The 19,210-nt window shown below is 38.1% G+C and overlaps 1 protein-coding gene across 1 annotated transcript in view; it reads right to left on the bottom strand.

Moving 5' to 3' along the window:
• Positions 1-912: 912 nt before the first annotated feature.
• DENND1B (DENN domain containing 1B) overlaps positions 913-19,210 on the bottom strand; it is a 153,673-nt gene continuing 135,375 nt past the window's right edge. The window contains exons 21-23 of the mRNA XM_050307110.1: positions 10,520-10,599; positions 9,538-9,754; positions 913-8,316 (exon numbers count right to left, since the gene is read on the bottom strand). Coding sequence (XP_050163067.1) covers positions 7,765-8,316; positions 9,538-9,754; positions 10,520-10,599 — 849 coding nt within the window. The 3' untranslated portion in view covers positions 913-7,764. The remainder of the gene's footprint in view (positions 8,317-9,537; positions 9,755-10,519; positions 10,600-19,210) is intronic.

Raw genomic sequence — 19,210 nt, 5'->3', positions numbered from 1 at the left:
GGGGGGTCACGGGGGTGGCTCCTGTGAGAAGCTGCCAGAAGCTTCCCCCACATGTGGCAGAGCCAATGCCATTCAGCTCCAAGACAGATCCACTGCCGGCCGAGGCCAAGCTTTAGAGGGGAAAAAAATCTCTGTGCAATTGCAGCCAAGAGAGAGGAGTGAGACTGAGAGGAGCATCCCTGTAGACCCCAAGGTCTGTGAGGAAGGAGGGGCAGGAGGTGCTCCTGCACAGACTCCTCTGCAGCCCGAGGTGCAGACCACGGAGAGGCAGCCGTGCCCCTGCAGCCCGTGGGGAAACACAGATCCACCTGCAGCACACAGAGGACCCACGCTGGAGCAGGGCAAGAGTGTGAGGAGTCCTCCCCCTGTGGTGGAAGGAGCAGCAGAGACCAGCCAGGGTCAACCCACCACTTATGTGTTATTTAGCCCACCTAAGTCACAAATAAAACCTGTCCCCATTGTACTCCTGTTCTCCACAAAGCCAAGAGGTGCTTTCTCCATCTCATCCTCCCTGACTGGAGGAAGGAGGGGGATAAAGGCAGGTCTGCAGGTAATTTCTCCTTAATATGTCAATTTATTAATCTATTAAATAAAATAATATACCTACATTTTTGGCAGTAACTTAGAGATCTAGAGACCAAGAAAAATTGTTTAACAGAAAAGAACTACTAGCTAAGGTTTTTAAAAGATGCAAAATACCACTGGAATTTCAGAGGACACCACCATTTAACTTTTGCACTAATTAACTAATCAACTGCATTCAAGAAAATACATTCTGCTTTCTCTATATTTGAGAAACTGAAATGATCATTCAACAGAGAAAAACTTTCAATATAATGCAGTATTAATTTTAACCTTTATGCCTGAGAAGCACGAAAACCCATCAAACAAGAACCTGCATCACCCAAGGAATTTTGATATTGTTAAATTTTATTTTATAGTACAGTGTTGGGCACTTTATGGTAATGTGGAGTTCACCAAAAACTTCTACTGACATCACAAACTTTGGAAGGAAAAAGGAAAAAACAAACCACACCACACATCACAGCTCATTTACTACATCTAGACAGTGCACTACTAACAGTAGTCAAGGTCTGAAATACAGTTCTCGAGATGACTTTGAACAGTAGTCCAGAAGGTGCAAAAGCATGGAGTAAATTCTTAGATTTGGCTCTATATTTGTAAAAAAAGGTCGGTAACTAACTAAATTTTTTAAACTGTTAGGACAGTGCTGGTTGTTCGGTGTGTGGGGTGTTTTTTAATTAAAATTATCAATAGGATTTCAGTGTGTCCTGTACTTTATGCCTCTCCTACAAGTATTAAAGACTCACAACAGGGGCATTGTCAGAAACGGTTTTCAAAGGTCACCAAATGAACGTTCTGAAAAAGAAAACCTTATCAGGACATATAATGTTGCTTTGTTCCATGCTGAGGCATTTCTCATCGTATCTGACACAGATTTAAAAGTAACTAACACAAACTGTCAGTTTGCCAAACATGTAAGCATTTTAAACTGCTCTTCCTCCTCAAAAATCATGAAGTAACAGATGTGATGTGCTTGTGTGCAAGCTGCTCCAAGACTAAGCTCTACCACAGTGCTTTATTGCCTCATTCAAGTATATTAATTTAAAGAAGTTTTTAAGGGAAAACCAAAGGTTAAAAGAAAATGTACATCAATATACAAAGAAATTAATTTACAAAAAATTTAAAGGATACTGGCAACATTAGTAAATATTTTAAGTAATGACTTATGATAATTAGGGATGTCACAAACCACATTCTTGTGGTCATCAGCATGAACTCTCACCTCACTGCTGGTCTTGGAAAGCAATGCTTAACTCCTCAACTTTTTATCCATGATAAACAAGTGATCAAATGATAAACTAAACAGCATAAATTCTGATATTTAATCCTACTTCAATTTAGCCAGGTTATAGTTTTAAGAATTGCCTGGAACTAATGGTATGCAAACATTGGCTTAGATCTTATTATTTCTACAGAATGTGACATCCATAATCACTCTCAGTCACTGGAAATATACATTTGCCTCGTTAGAATATATTTCTTCATGTTTTTATCATACAACCATATTTCAAAGCTACATGTAATTTTACACATTTCTGAAAAATACCATTTCAAGGATCTGCTTAAAAGCAGACGTGCACTATTAAATCACTTTGAAACAAGGAGAAATATTGCACAAAATTCACTGAAGTTTTGAAAGTCAACACATTCCTCACCCCCCCCCCAACCAAGTAGCTCCCTTATTTTTACCAGAAACAGAAAGTTAATTCACACAGAATCATAATAAATGTCAACATACTTGAACTCAACTTATTTTTCAACTGCTAATACTGTTACTGGATTCTAAATACAAGGGTTGTTAGTATTGACCTAAAGTAATAGTACAATTTTATTTGAGTACCCTTTACTACAGTAAACCTTGGGGTAACTTCCAACTGCGTTACCTGCTTCGTACTCCAACCCAGCAGAAAATGGGAATGGTCCTGCCAACTTCATGGATGGTGGATGGCCCTCTAGACTGAGATGGCTGTGGACTCATCAGGCAACTCTATTTAGAAGCATAAGTTAAGCAACTTTCAGAAAGACCTGTCAAGTACTTTCAACTGGCCACTCACTAAAACTGTGAAACAGGTATTACAAAGCAAATCAAGGAAGGTTTTGCACAAACAAACCATATCATCCCTTTCCATTCCTTTATTCTCGCCCCGAAGAACATGGATTCTAGGCCAGCTGTGGTCCATGCTCTTGGGGTGAAGATGAGGACATGTTCTAGTCAGCTCAGACTCTGCTAACAAGTAAACAGCAATTGGCTAAGACATACACACCTAATAGCAGCAAAGAAGTTACTGAAGACAAGTCACATCACCATTCATACTGGTTTTGCTGGTGCATTTATTTCTATACATTCATTCTCCAAAGATTTACTGCAATACCATGGGAACAGGCAGCCCTCACCATCCTGAGCTTTGCAGTAAGGAAGCTACTTGCCTCAGGTGTTATTTTATTAGCCACGCTTGTTTAGCCTGAAATGCCAGGCTATTGGGAGCACACTGCCTGGAGTCTCACAGCACCTGCACTAGAGACTGGTGCCAAGGGAGGAATAAAGACCACCCCTGCCTTCTCCCTGCGGAGTCAGGGAGGTCCATGGTCGGGGGCTCCCCTCTGCAGGACAGGGTACAGTCAGTATTACACAAGGGGGTATTTGCAAAAGGGCCTCATTCTGGCACTTTGATTATTGCATGAAATATTTCTTTAATTACTTACATGCATAGAGAAAATACTTGAGATGCTCCTAGCAATTCCATTAGACAGCTGCACCAACGAGATTGTTCTGTAGGACTGAATATGACTGACTGCAGGTGGATACACAGAAGCTGTTTTAAAAACCTGGCTTAACTGTTCTTCTGCCTAGACCTTACATTGGTTACAAGAACACGAGGTTGTAAACTAGCTCATCCTAAAACCTCAAAAGACATCTAAACCAGATTTTTTTTCAATCTTCTAATAGATTGGGTGGGATTTTCAGAAGCACCCAGTATTTGTCTAAAACTCTGCCTGAAGTCTGTGTTACAATGCCTGAGAGAGGACTTCAGCCAGTGCTGAGAGTTCCTGATGATCCCACCCCAACAGCAGCAGCACCACTGAAATGCTAAATGACAATGAAGGCTTCAGTCAACAAGTTCTATGACAACTCCTACAACTACATTTTTTCTTCAGAACAAGTCTATCTTTCAGAACTACGTGATGCTCAAATATGTGAGATGGAAGAGCAAACCACTGCCTATTCTACACAGACTGCCCTCTGCATGCATAGAGGGTGGGTAGGGATCACCTCTGCGTCCACAGTGCTGTCCTTCCCTGAATACCTGCACTGTGTTCCACGTTACATCTCTATTCACATGAATGGGAAGGCTTTGACTGTGACAACATATTATCCGTCCTGCAAATCCCAGAGGGGATTAATTCCATAGGCAATATTACTTTAGCCTATATGACTGGGCTGGAATCACACTAACTGAGCTAGAACTGAAATCTGGATTTCTTCAAAGTTACTATCCCTCCTGTGGACTCCCAGGCTTTGCTTCGCCACACCACACTGGAACAACCCAGGAATCCCTTTCTCCTCCTACTGCCCTTACTTTTTCCTCCCAAACCAGATGAGTGATAATGGCTCATTTTAGGCAGACATCTAAGCAAAACAAACTCGAAAATATTAATTTCAAGTCCTAGTTTGACTTTCTACATCAGAAATTTGTTCCTATGTGTAAGTAACAGCTTATCAAATGACCAGGTATCTCCCTGAAACAGGAGAAATGGGAAGATTTTTGAGATCCTGAAGAAAAGAGATGCCTCTGAAGAAGACCACAGGAGCTCTGACTGAGCAGAATTCAGTTCTCACCAGCAGCTGGTGATGAATGTTGATGATTTTCAAAGACACTAGAAGGATTTCCACAAATAAAAAGCATACAAGTATAAAACTTGCCAAAAGTATTGGACCTGGACAATTTATCTTAATATAGAATCCAATGTGTAATAAAAATACAGTATATGTAGCCAATAAACAGTTTTATATTATCACAAGGACAGAGAACAAGAGCGTTGAACCAGAAATATCAGTTTGGACTCTTATCTATTTGGTAACTGGTAATTCTATTTAAATAAGGCACAAATATTAGCCTTTTTAAAAGATCACTGATAGTAAGTGGAAAAGATTCTGTATACTACAAAGTAAAAAATGTACCTACAGTTAAAATCAACATACATACAAAACTAAGCTATTTCTGAACCCATACAAGGTTCAAACCCAAAAAAGACATACTATTTAACAATTGTAAACACACTCTGGGTTTTGTAAATAGTAAGGAAACAATTTAGCATAAGCAAAGAACCATTTTGACTGAAATAAAAATAATTCTAAGTTGAATTTTACCTTCAATCTTTTACTTCATCTTTTTACTTCTTTTTCAGCCTGCATTTCCACTCAATGTAATAGTGAATTTCTGCTACAAGGCCCCAATTTTGAAAGATTCCACTATCAAATTTTCAATTTTATGATCTTTATAACAACAGTAAGAATACTGGAAGCCTCACGTGGCTTCCATACTTTTTCCACAAATCTGAGAATGGGACAACCTGAGTGATTATTTCTTCAGTGTCAACCCTATGTAAAGCCAGTAAGATTTATGTCTCTACCAGAGTGTCAGTTTTTGAAACCATTTTCTGGCAGCATTCCTGGACTTAGGTGTTTGATGGTTTTGAAAGTAATGATGGCCATAAATTCTGATTTTTTTTCTCTATTTTCATCCTAAAGAGATTAATACTGTTTACTATCTTTAACAAATGAAGAAAATAAAACAACTTAGATGGAACCATGGACAGAAACACTGTATCAGATGGAGAGAAAAAGAAAAGGTAAATCTTGAAATTCTCATCTACAGAACACCAAGGACATTAATGAGAATGAGTGAGAAGTGTTACAAGAACAAAAACCTTTGTGTTGCCCCTTAGACGCAACTGCAGCATTATGTTATGGCAATATTTAGTACCAGCAAAGAAGAATTTCTTTAATAACAGCTCTAAACAAGGATGCTCTGCAGCTTTGTCATCTGAACAGCACCTGAGACACCTGCTCTGACCCACCTGGAAAGCTTCAAGATTTTAATTACTTTTTATGATACTTTCAATTTTTAATGTGTGAAATATTTTGCCAAACAACATTTATTAAAAAAATAACATTTGCCAAATAACATTTTTTTAAAAAATACACAACATACTATGTTGATACATAAGAGGAAACCAAAGTATAAACAAATACTTTGTAGTACAGGCCTTGGGATGTACAACTTCTAACTCTGGAATACTGAGATTCTCCAGCAATGCAGATTGCAGATGCCCTCTGGAATTTCACACTCTAATCAGAAACAGGTATTTCTGCAAGACTGGCACTTTTACAACCTTTTAGCTTTGTTGCACTGATTAAAAAAAATTAATTCTGGAGGCTCATCCTCAGTGTAAGTACTGGCCCAGACCTTCTCTTTCTGGAACAAGCTGAAACTTATGCACTAACAACTCCCAGGTCTCATTCTACTGCATCTCTGGTAGAGTTTGAAACACTGACTCTGTAATGATACGCATCAATTCCCTTAGGTCAGCTGCCTTGTAATAAAGCAGCCAAAAAACCCTTTCCATTTGTGCTAGCTAGAAGGAAAATTAATTAATAAATCTCAATGAGGCAACTGATATTAAACTGTGCTACAAATTATTATTAAGGTACTAAAGCACAATCTGATCCAAACACTGATCCCCATGAAGGTGCTCACTCAGGCCTACGCTGAGATTAAGACAAGTCACTCATGCCAAAGATGGAACAAAAGAAAAAAGGTTTCTAACATAACTTAGAAGAGCAGAAGAACATGCTTCTCAGGCAGAGTTCATTTTATACCCGCGTGCTACTTCTACCAACTGCACCACAAATATCCTTCAAAGCTGACAATTCCAATCTGCTGAAACTGATCTAATGTCTTTTCTGTCCTGAGCTACTGTGGAGGCCAAGGTATGTATGGTGAGGTGGAAAAAGAAAAGAGGAATAAAATTAAAAAAAAAAAAGTTGCTTCATACAGATTAAATTTTTTCACTTTTAATATCCAAATATTCCCCAGGAACACTGCCAGAAGAAGTAAAAATTCTTTTTACTAAATACAATATACATCAAGTCCACTTATTCTGCTTCACTTAATTTAGAAAGAGATTTTTGGTTGTTCAGCTTGGCTAAAATGAAGAGTTGGATATATGCAGAATCAAACTGAATCTGTAATTTTAGTTTTCTAGTGTTACAAATTAGGCACAAACCAGTTTTCCAACTACTGAACTGTAGAAAATAAAATACAATAGAAATCTATCAATTCCACTTACACTTTCCTTTCTGAAAATTTTTAGGTGAAATAGTCTACCTAGGGAAACCAGATAATATGTCTTTAAAGTGTCTTAGTTGTAAACAGAAGTTGATAAACGTCACATTATAATTCAGCGCTTCATGTACTTTACAGAAGAGAGCAAACCATGCGCTACCTTTTTGAAGTCTGGAAGACAGAGCCACAGTTTTAGTCTGGAGTAAGTTCCAAGTTATATTCACGAGAAATTCCTTATTCTAAAAAAAGTCTCCTTCCCCCCCCACCTTTGCTGAAGCAAATTCCTGCCATGGAAAAAAAATCATTATTGCTGTTTTGTAGATTTGCATTCATCTTCTAAGATAGTTAAACCTCTTCTCAAAAGATTAAGGCAATTATTATTCATTACAAATATTAACATTTGTACATTTCAGACAAATCAGATTGCTTGGTTCATTTCATGCTAACTGGGATTAATGGAGTACCTTCAAAACCTGGTTACCTGTTAAGCGACACTTTTACTGCTGCTTAGAGGAAGCAAATGCTAGGAAGCACCATACACTTGCTGTATTTTTAACACAGAGACTAACTAGTACCTGATTTAAGAGTGCATTCATATATTTAGTTCCATTTTGTGGACCTAACTGCAGACAACAAATGAACTGAGTAAACGTAGAAGCACATGTCCCAATGGCAGAAAATGCAAACTCAACTGAAGAGAATTATTTTCATAACTTAGATCTCTTATTCCTTTTTCATCTTTTGGTTATCATGTTATATGGAGTTATATGGAGTCCTGAGTAGTCTCCCTTTAACTTCTAATGGGAGTCAAGTTTCTCTTCTCATAGTTTTCTTACGTTTTATTTCCACTGCTACTGCTGGATAAGCTATCTTTTGAAATATTTAAACCATAGTGAAAAGCAGAACTCAGTTTACATAATGACACCACTTCTTGAAGAAGACCACCCTCTTCTGGACTTTCATCTCCTTCCTTTCCATCTTTCTCCCAGGGGACCAGAATGGATGGATGTTGAGCAAGACTTCCTGGGAGCTGATCTTCTGAGGTATTGCTTAGTGTTTCGTTCCGCTTTGCATACTTCGAAGAAGAATAGCCTGCTTTGAAACTTTCTAGGGAAGTAAACTGAGCACTTGGTTGTACTGGAGATGGGGACGTTGTACTGGTGGAGTCCATCCTGTCAGTAATAAGGGTTTTGTCACTCTTTTCCTCTTCCAGCCTTGAGAGAGATTCTCTCTGGCCACCAGAAGAAATTTGCTTCCTTGGTGATGGAGGGAGCTGCTTCCCATGGAGGACACTGTCATCCTGGCCGAGGTTCCACTCTGCTTGATCATTGGCACTGCTGCAGAGCAGGGTAAGGTTGCTCTCACTAGGTGCATTTGACTTATTCTGAAAGAAAAAAACGTTTTTATAATTACTTTAGAGACAAGAAATGTCTCTACAGTGGCATTTCTGAAACTAAAGTGCTGTAATGGATACTGTGTGTTCCTAAACCATGGATCCCCTTTGGGGTTCAGTGTTACAACACAACAAGCCCAGACACAATGTCAGAACAAGTGTTTTTACACTTCCTCACCAGAACACTGTCTCTTACCCTAAGGATCCCCTTTGGTACAGAGGAAGGATTTCTGTCTCCCTGTCTATTCAATCTTGGCACGAGCAGTTTTGACAGTGAACAAAGACACGCTTTTCTGGTTTATATCCATAATAAGAGAGGGAGGGAGACTAAAACTAAAACCAGATGGCATTTCCTCTTTGCTTCAGTAATTAATTATACCAACTTTCAATATTAAAAGTTTTTGGCCAAACAAAAATGGGCATTTTATTAATCTAACCCCTGTGTGACACTCATAATATAAAATTTTACAAGCTTTATAAGCATTTGCATCAGTATTTGCTGCTCCAGAAACAAATCTCATACTATAGGATCCCTTTCAGCAAAAGTAAACGTTGGACAGCTGATATGCACTGGAATTCAAAAGCACTAATATTTTTTTGGCTAATATCATAGTAGTGACGTGGTGTTTTAAAATTGTAGGCAAGCAGTTTGTTTACACTAAAGGACCTGTGCAACCCTACCTAAAAAAGGAACAAGGAGCCCTCTTAGAAAGCTCTGCACTACTATTCTAGCCGTGTTTTGGGTGCAATTGCCAGATGGATTCCATGACTCAAGACAGAAACATCACCACATCACTACGACTAGTTAAAGGCTGCGAAGTGAAAATGGAAATACCTTCTAAACTGCATAAAAAGAAGACTAAATCCTTCTCCAGGCATAGCAGATTGAACAGATAAATGTAATACTAAACTATTTGATTAAGTAAATTATATAATAATTCAGAGGTACATATGTGAGTTACTGTTTTAAGGGAAAAACACCACTCCAAGATGACCTAGTCAACTGGACAAAGGCGTAACCCATTTCTTGGCTGGTGAAAAACCACCATGCAGTGACCAGCATGAGTGTACTGTTATGTAGCCCTAGGAAGACACACTAGCAATTCTAAGGACTGTGCTGCAGTGTCTGATCTGCATGTTATTGATTCCACAAGTGCAGTATTCCACTATAAATGGACTTGGGTTATTTTTCAAATAAAGCAGAAGACTAACCGCAGTCTTGTAATCAATGTCATCCATTGACCTAAAGAAATCCAGGCTCTTTGCTCCTGAGAGTTTTCCTTGATCTGAACTGTGTGTGCTCAGCGTGTCCAGGATCTCCCCAAGCAAGTCCATTTCTCCTTGATGCTGGGGAATTATTCCAGTTTCACCAGAACCATCACTATCGTAAAAGTAAGCAGAAGCTTCTTCACTGTCTTCTGATGATAACCTGAAAACAAAAACTTTTTCATCAGATAGGAACCTAAAAGTAATTTTATTACAGCCACATCTGAAAGGAGAATGTATTTCAAGACTTTTGAAAGGGAACACCTTTCAAACCTGGAATTGCTTCCTACTCAAGGATTTTGCTAAACGTAGCTGTATGGTATCGATGGAGATGCACTTACCATTAGCTTGGCCTAACCACACTCTTTGTTCTAGTGGAAAGACTCCCACACTGAAACCCTTCTTCCATCACATGACTTACATCCAGACTTACTGGAGAACTGCCTATCTGCACTGAGAACTGGTGCTTTTGGCTCTTCAATTCTCTCTTGCTCATTGCAATACCCTTACCTCAGCCCCCATTCTACCTCAGTCTTTTCCTATCTCTGTCTATCCAGAATACTGCTATGAGGGGTATTTCCCATGGCTCACTGTTTTGATTATATCCTTTTAACACTTCAATAGCTCCCTCTTCCCTACTACATCACAGCTCAAGCTCCCCGATTTTGCTCTTAGCATCCTTTCTGGTTTATATCAAAACCTATCTGGTTCATTATCTCTTCTAGGCACTGGAAATAATGAAAAAATATTAATAGCCTGTCCCTGTTTTAAAGCAGATTTACATCCTAAACTATGTGACATCATCTAGATCAAGAATAAAGCTAACAGCCAGGACAGGAGAAAAATGTGTCACTTTAACGTGGCTTCACTGAATAACACTAGTTACCCTCTGTCTATACATACATACACATCTAAACAGGCTTCTTACTTGCTTGTTCTCTCCATTTCATCATCATCGTCCTCATCCAAGGCAAAATCCTGGTTACTGAGACGCTGGTTGAAACGAGTCTGGAGGACAGAAAATTAGCATGATAATTTTGTTTGGTTTTTTTTTCTATTTCAGCATGACTTATTTGGACACTAGCTGCCACTTTACTCATTAAGACTTCCTGAGCACTTGGTGAGGAAAACCACATATCAATCAAGTCTTGTAAAGGTTGTTACAAGAGGATGTGAAGTCCTCAAGCAACACCAATTAAAGAGAACAATTTTTCTTCGTGGTCTATGTAGGGCCTCATTATTTATGCAAAGCCTGGGGTGCCTTATTATTTATGCAAAGCATCGATTAGCAGAAAACTGGTTACTGGAAGAAAAGCATCACTCAGGTCTACTAGTTACCCTTTCTTGAAAGTATATCACAAAAAGCACCATGGTTTAGTACTTTCTGATAGAAATTATGAGCCAAGCTTTGGATGATGTGGTCTACTGAGCATGGACTTTTGCAGAAGTAAATACAAGAGAAATCAGGAGTCTCTTCACATAAGTAGGTTTATGTTTAGTTGTTATACAGGATTGAAGAATAAATAATATGCCAGTTCAAAAACATTGGACTAAACATGCCTTTGTGTAGCATAATTTACTGTAGATTACAGGTAACTCAGTGTACACTCAGAGCATCCTATGGAGACTTTGCATGGACTAGCTAGTGTGTTGCAAATTCACACACTACCTTATGGACTACTCACTAGCCTGTTATATCCCATTATTATTTAGCAAACAAAAAAGAATTCTACAACAATTGGGAAAAAGTCTCTATCTTGATCAGAACATTAAAATCAGGAATTCTGGTCACTTGGGCTTCACAAATGACTGTCTTAAGGACTATACTTCCCTCATACATGTTTAGTATCAAAAACCTGCAAAGATTAACTACACAGGCAATCAATCCACTGAAGAGGTTCTGAACCTTGGATAACCACCCATAATTTAAAGACATATGGACAGAATTTGTGCAAAGGGAAAGCAGCACCAGCTAACTTTGAGAAAAATCAAGCGAATAAAAAAAGAAGTGCTACTGCCCACATCTCATCATGCAGTTCACAAAATGCCTAAACCTGCAACAAGCCCCTGATGGGGAAGAAATACGGCCCTAATTTCAGACTACAAGGAGCTTGAAAACCTTGTACTGTGAGGATTTCAGTACGTTCCCTATTACAGATGTTGTCAGTGTTCTACATAGACCAGGACGCTCTCTGTAACTTCCCCTCCCTCCATTATTTTCAGGAACGTCCCAGTGTTCACTCTTTACAGACTGGGACATTTGTTCCTGTTCAACAAGAGAGGATTTAATTAAAGCAGCAAGTTTTGATAACACTTTCCATAGTTCTTCACCCTCAAAGAGGAAACATATGGTTCTTAATGTGTTAAACCAAGTAATAGTTGATAGAAAATGAGAGAATTATTAGCATATTAAAGCCCATGAATGAACCCTAGGATTCTTACTGAGCAAAAGTTATAGGATGGAAGGCAGAGAAACAAACTATTTCTCTTTCACAGTTTTGTGAATTTTTTGTGTCATTCCCATCACTGTTGCAATCTATCATTTTTCTGCTTGTAACAAAAGAGAGGTTAACCACTCTGTTTTAACTTATGCTCCTAATTAGCTGTTTTACTGATCACTGTCACAACTACAGTCACTGTTTTCAGGTTATAAGTTGTTGCTTTAAGTACTTCTCTTCACTGGGACAATTAAAATATTTTGTTTCTATAACACTGGAAATTAACCATTTCCCCAAGAAAATTCTGACATGACGTTCATTGTAATTAAAGCTGTAACCTGGATCCAACTCTTGGAGGGCAAAACCCTCCAATTTGCAGCAAAATTAGATGCTGCCATCACATTTACCTCTACTAACATAAATGAGAGATTTTGCAGGGAAGAAAGTTCTTAAAAGCATTGAGAAGTTTCAGAAAACAAAATGAAAACCGACACATCATCTGTACATGAATTAACTCTGTCAGTGGAATAAAATCCTATATTATGACACTTGCTGATTTGTTGAAATAATAAATAATATTTCAAAGAGCATAGATATCAAGCTTCAAGAAAAAAGAAAAAAGGGGGGAAAAAAGAAAAAAAAAAGTAAAAAAAAATTCGTGTCGTTGAGGAACAGGAACTGAATAAAATTCATAAGATTCAGCAAACACCAGGCATAGCAGGGGCCCCTCAGAGCACTTACAGACAGTATTATGCAAGAGTGTTAGTGAAAGCAAGAATAATATCATATAAAGGAATATAACAGAGCATGTTGATAAACCTAAAATCTCCCCCAAACCCAAGAACTTCTACTTCCTGATGGTCAGAATATGTATTTGAAAAAATATTTTTGTTACCAATTTAAATGTTCAGGGCTATATTATAAAATTATACAAGGAGACTTTCAAAAACTAAATCAAATAAAATGGGATTTACATACAAAGAAAAAAAATGGGGGAAGGAAAGGAAAATATTTGGCTGTAAATAACAACCTTCTCCAGCATTTACAACTCTGTGAGCCAGCCATGGAGACAACAAGCAACATATGTTTTTGAATAGGTGACTTTCCTCTAGGAGCTGTAATAAAAACAACTGCAAGGGAGGGGTATGTCCAGACTACTTCACAAAGAAAGAAAAAGAAAGAAAGAAACCCTTAATAAATTCCAAAAGGAAAGCCATAAAACTTTTTCAATGTTCCACTAGGCAAAGTGACAGAGTACGTGCACCTGCAAAAGCTGTCAGAGTCATTTAAGAAGTCCCTCCATTACTGACGTACCCTGCTGTTTGCAGTTATTTAAGCTTTTAATTTCTGTCTTTTCTACATTTTGAAGTGTGTAACCTTTTTTATACCTCTTCATGAAAAAAGGACAGACTTCTGCTTCCTTCCTGATTAGCATTCTAATAACAACCAGACCATTTAAATTTATTACCACAAGAAATGACACGGCAACACTCCTTTTTCGCGGCACCAGAACTTTATAAAGTCTTAATAGACTGCTGTCATGCTTTTTTCTTTAAAATAAAGGAAAAAACTTCTTTAAACTACTCAATTGTTTTGCTTCTTCCAACTTGTTCAGCTTAGATAATAAATCTATTATTTAATGTATTTATTTCATACACACACGTGAACAGGGATTCAACTTTTGCCGTTTTAAATTTTCCTCATCTTCAGGCACACTGCACCACAAGATTCCATCTCTCATCTTGTTCAGAAGGTAAGACAGTTCAACACACTGAAAGACAACAAGTTTACACTCTCCACAAGCCACTGCTGAACCATCAAGCCTGTAAAGTGCAGCAAAGGCAGGAGGTTATATATCCTTTTGGTGTACACCTTATACATCCTCTTTGGTTTCTGCCCCCCTTTGAAATCTCCTTCTGCAAGTGGTCTGCAACCCATACAGAGCTCAGCAAATGCTGATCACTAAAATAAGGAAAGGTAGAACCAAATAAAGTGAGAACAAGTCCTTACACTGTTCTGTTCTGCTTGCTGGTAGCCTGGCAAAATGTACTGCTTTGGCATAAAAATGCCAAAATACATGAATGCAAGAGGATTTAAATGTAAGATGGTTACATTCTTGATTAGGCATGAAAGTCAATCTTTGAAATGTCAACTTTTTATATAATGCTAGACCTTTCAGAAGTTCAGTTTTTGGGAATGAGTGCTTATTGATTGATACTAAGGCAGGAAGTTTAACAAGGCTGCTGCTATTAATTGTCCTCAAAGTGAAAAACAAATAATCTTTTGATAAATGGCAGCACACATACAATTTCACATTTAGTGGCTACTCAATACATCAACACATATAAAGTTTCAAGAAAATTAAAATATATCCAATGTTTTAAATCAATGAAGCACTGTTCCCTTTTTCTTACAAATTTAGAGATTATTAATTCAGTATAAGAAAGCAAAATAAATACAAGTCCGTTCTTATTTATGGTTCAGTATTTTATTTTACCCATCCCCCTCTACAACCAAATCACAGATATAATTAGGGTTCCTTCCAGTAGGGAAGCAAAAGATCTCTCAGTCAAACTTTCTAGTTAAGCACAACCTGTCGCCTTCCTTTCCGGTTTAACGCTGTGACCTAAAGTGATGAATCACAGGAAGGTACTTCACATTACACTCCACAAGAGCTGAGACTAATGAAAGGGAAAGGAAAGGAGAGATAAAAAAGAAGTACAATTTCTAAACAATAATGCTCTGACATATATTATCTAAGATGCCATATTTATTTATATATGTATATACACATATATGCATTATTATTATAGCACAGGACTTGGTAAAATTTAAAAAATATTAATGTTAAATATTTTAAAAAGATTCATCCTTCCTAGGAAAGAGACCACCTCTGCTTTAACAGATACAGATGATGTATTTGAAAGAACATAAAGTGGTTGGAAACATCCACAGCTATATGCCATGAAAATGTAATCAATTCTGAGATCCTGTTAAAATGATAGGGAAACAGAGACAAACAAAAGAGCTAGATTCCCAATAACAGAGAAAAATCCTTTTCTGGGACAGTAAAGAGCCTGGAAGAGCAGAAAATCCTCCAAAATCTGTTTGGAGACACAGACAACCAGAAATACGTGTACAGGCACAGTACTTTGAAGTGAGAAGTACACTGTAATACCACAGAGACCTCCACTGACTAAGGTAAAGGAAACACTAATATCTGTGCTGAGGTAGGATTTATTATAAGTAAGAATGATAAACTTGTTGAGATACTTAGTCATGGACAGCACAATAATTCCTTACGTTCTGAATTGAAAAAATGAACCAACTCTAAGCTCCACACATTTTACGCAGGGATACCTGAACAGAGGTATCACTGGAGAATTTTCTAACACTGCTTTTAATTTTTTTATAATTAACCATTGTGAGATTTGCTTTTGCAAATATTTTTCAGAAAGAGTTCTGTTTTTCTCCTAAACAACAAGTAAACTTCCACTTTCCCTGAAGAATTGCACGCCGCTTTTCCCTCGGGAATCCTGAGCCCCCTAAATCAGCCCGAGGCCCCCCAGTGCCCACAGTCAGGCATCACCTCCGAGCAGCCAGATCCCACTCGTTCCTCTCAATGGCACAGAGGTTATTCTTAGCTGAAGTGCCTGTTTTCAGCTGATGATGCACCGTGGCACCACGCCACACATCATTCTAGTTGCAAAGAGCCCACCATCCGAAGGCAGCCTGGCTCCATTTTAATTGGCAACAAGCACAAGTGTTAGTCTTTTAAAATAGGATGTGGGGATTTGCAGTGGCATTTGCAACAACTAAAGCCAGCAGCTCTTTTTTTTCTTTTTTGGAGATGATTTTAAGAATCAGATTTACCAGGTGGAATTTCCAGTTACAAAAACTGAGAAAAATATCACCTGTTTTCCCTTCTGATGGTTATTAATGTCCCAGGTACACTCAGTGATGGAAGGAAAATGACAGAATGGAGCATTGAGGGGGTCACAGTGGAGAGGAGTAAGGAGATAAGGAAGAACTGTGTCAGAAAAGGAAAAACTAATCTGACATCTGTATGCACAAAGCCACATAAATGTTTATATGCACGAAGGCAGAAAAGGGAACATGGGTTTGAGGTAACAGGAAAGTCAAGAGATTTGGAATTAACTCAGGTACACAGTGTGTGACTTTAATGAATCATAAGAGCTGTAATCCCACTTTGCCTGGCTGGAACATACAATTCCTAAGCAGGTAACAGAGATTACTGCTTAAACTGATCTTTTGGTTACAATAGGCATCATACCCTTACGTCAGCAGAACTAACACATGGTAAAAATCACTGCTGGGAGCACTGTTTGCTGATCGTGTGTGACTTTCTCAGAGGAAAACTTATCAAAAATACTGAAGTTCAAGTGTACAATGAGGATGTGATTGTAAAGACAAACGTTCTATGCCTCCAGATTTCAGGAACACTGAACTCTGTCCATCAGACCTATGGACAGTGGAAGAATCTATTTCAGGGAAGCTCTGTATGAAGCCTGAAAACAGACAGACTAATCACATTAGCAAGGAAAAAAAGACTGTGTCTGAGAAACAGAAATATTGACCCCAAGTACATCTCGAGACTGCCTAAGACTCCTAGCCAGAAGAATTAACAAAGAGGAGTCCCCTCCTCCTGTTTGACACCAGTAGGAGTTTTCTGCTCAACAAAGAAGGTCTTTCTCTGCAAGGTGCTTTGAATAAGGCTGGCACTTGAATTTGGATGCTACTCACTAATTTTAGATATTTTAGGGTCAAAATTAGAAAATTAACAGCAGGACAGAGGCATGATCAGGATGCAGTCTAGATTCTAGGTGGGCTGAGCTGCCCTTTGGTCATGCCCTTCTCTCTCCACTTACTACAGAAAGAGCCTAAGGCAGCACTACAGTTACGCTCATAACTTCAGCATTTCAGAAGTGTCTAAAATTAGATGGGTCGAATCTGGGCTCTCACATTCGGAGATGCTGAGATCCCTGTAGGAAAGGCTTTTCCTGTCTCTTCTAATTCTCCCTCCTTTTGCCCCCAGTCACACTTTTTTCTTTAATTGAACTTCTTTATCCCTTTTTTTTTTTTTTTTTCATTCTTAGGTACAGGATTAGAGAGAGAAAAAAAACGTTAGGGAACATACAGTACTAGAGCTGAAGCTTTAGATGTAAAGTGGTGCTTCAGGCCAGAAGGCAAAAGCACCACGGAAGTTGGGATGCAGGTCCCAAACATTGTCTGACAGCTCTTCTGGCTCCCTGCTTTGAGGGGGCCAAAATGTGACCCGTGGAAGACAGAAGATACAGAGCAAATGAAAGCACAAGATACCACTGTTACATGAGGATGTCACAAAATTCTCCTGATGAAAAAAATTAATCTGGTTATTTCAATTAACTACTAAGGACAGAAAGGCTCATCCAGTTTTGAAGGTACTTTGTGAGACAGCATTTTTCTTTCATATTCTTCAGAAAAAGGAAACACTGGAAACATACCAGTATGGTTGGTTTGTTTGTAAAAGAAAAGATCCTCAGAAAGGGCTGTCTTTCTGTTTGTCAAAAAACTTAAGCAGGGGGCAATAATAGTCAGGAAAAGCACCTGCAAAGTTTTTGATTGTAGAAGTCTTTCACTAAGATTAGAGGTAAATATGCTGATGCCTTTGCCTTGAAAAACCAAGCATTCCACAAAATGCTCACAAAATTCCAGAGTGATTTCCTGGCCATTATCGTAATTTCCCATTTCTTTAATTTTTTTTTTTTTTTTTTTTAACTGAAGCATGGTATTCAGTGCAGAGGTTTCTCAAATGATGTTCACTGCAAAACTGGGAGATGAGTAGCCACAAATTTACACTTGTTTATGGGTGCACAAGGAAGAGCAGAACTCTGCTGCAGAATGTCACTGTTTAGCAGGGAGGGCTGGGGGAGGAGTGAGCAATTTTGTAATTCTGCCTCTCCTTGGTAGCTTATTGTTCCCTATTCCAGAAAATAATATTATGCACAGTACATGAAAGCATCTAAACGCTTACCTTGCACAAAATCCAGGTACTATTTCACCTAACAAAAATAAAGGAAGTACCGGTTGATTTCTGAGAGGTTTTCTATTGTAACAAGCAAGGCTTTGCAGGAGGCAGAGGATCCATGTGCCTCCACCTCTTCGAAAAGGTACCGGCGCCACGAGAGGGCACTCTCGTAATCTACAATTTGAATTTTGGCTGCCTAGCTTTTTCATTTTTAATTAAAAGGAAATCTGACTGTTTTGTAGAATGAAGAGATCTTGCTTGACACACCAAGACAAAAGATTTTTCTCCAAATTAAAGGAAACTAATGACACCTACAGTATTTTCAAGTTACACATTAGCTAAGAATCAGAATTTACTGATCAACCAAAGCTTACTTCAAAACTGTATTTTACTTTGTATTTACAAAACGTGATTTACATTTAAAAAAAGCTCTTTATGACATCTGTCAATCTATAATATTTAAGACAATAAGAGTAGGAGAGAGTTCCAGTAACATAATCAGAGTTATCTGTGGACAGTAGGCATAGATGTGATCTCAAGCACACTATCTGAATACAAATACAGGTAAATGCCCTTAATCAGAGCTTTTATGTTTCTGAAATCATTGTGGGGCTGTTTGCAGATGGATTTTTTTTTCCAAAAGAAATTCAGTCATCTTATACAGAATACTCAGTATATTCAGCACTGCATTATCACAAGCATGCCATCTCCTCGCTTACATTACTGGTAAAAAAAAAAAAGTCTTTGGAACAGCCAACTCTCACTGCCTTTTTCAGGTTAGGAGGGTAATCAGTTACTAGAAGCCCTTTGTGGCTAATGATTATGTCATTTATTTTACTGGCCATTGTAGGGATATTGATAAACGGGGCACTCCTGAAGGTAAGGTTATTCTGAACACATCTTCCTGCTTGACACTTGCTATCTTTGTTGAACAGATGCCAAGTGTACCTACTGCAAGCTGAATTATATATTGTATAGTTACTAGGATATACTCCAATGCAAGTGAAAAGGCTCCATTTACAATATGCTTAAAAAAAAAAAAAAAAGATTAAAAAATGGCAGTTCTCTTCCATGTGAGCATACCAAGAAAGAAGTTTAGTCTAAGCTGGCTTTTATTACCTTATGCAAAAGTGTTTTTAAAACCTTCTTAGTC

Source organism: Myiozetetes cayanensis, unplaced genomic scaffold (assembly GCF_022539395.1).
Source record: "Myiozetetes cayanensis isolate MyiCay16 unplaced genomic scaffold, myiCay2020 scf12, whole genome shotgun sequence".
NCBI lineage: Eukaryota > Metazoa > Chordata > Aves > Passeriformes > Tyrannidae > Myiozetetes > Myiozetetes cayanensis.
This window is presented reverse-complemented; position numbering and strand designations above follow the sequence as displayed.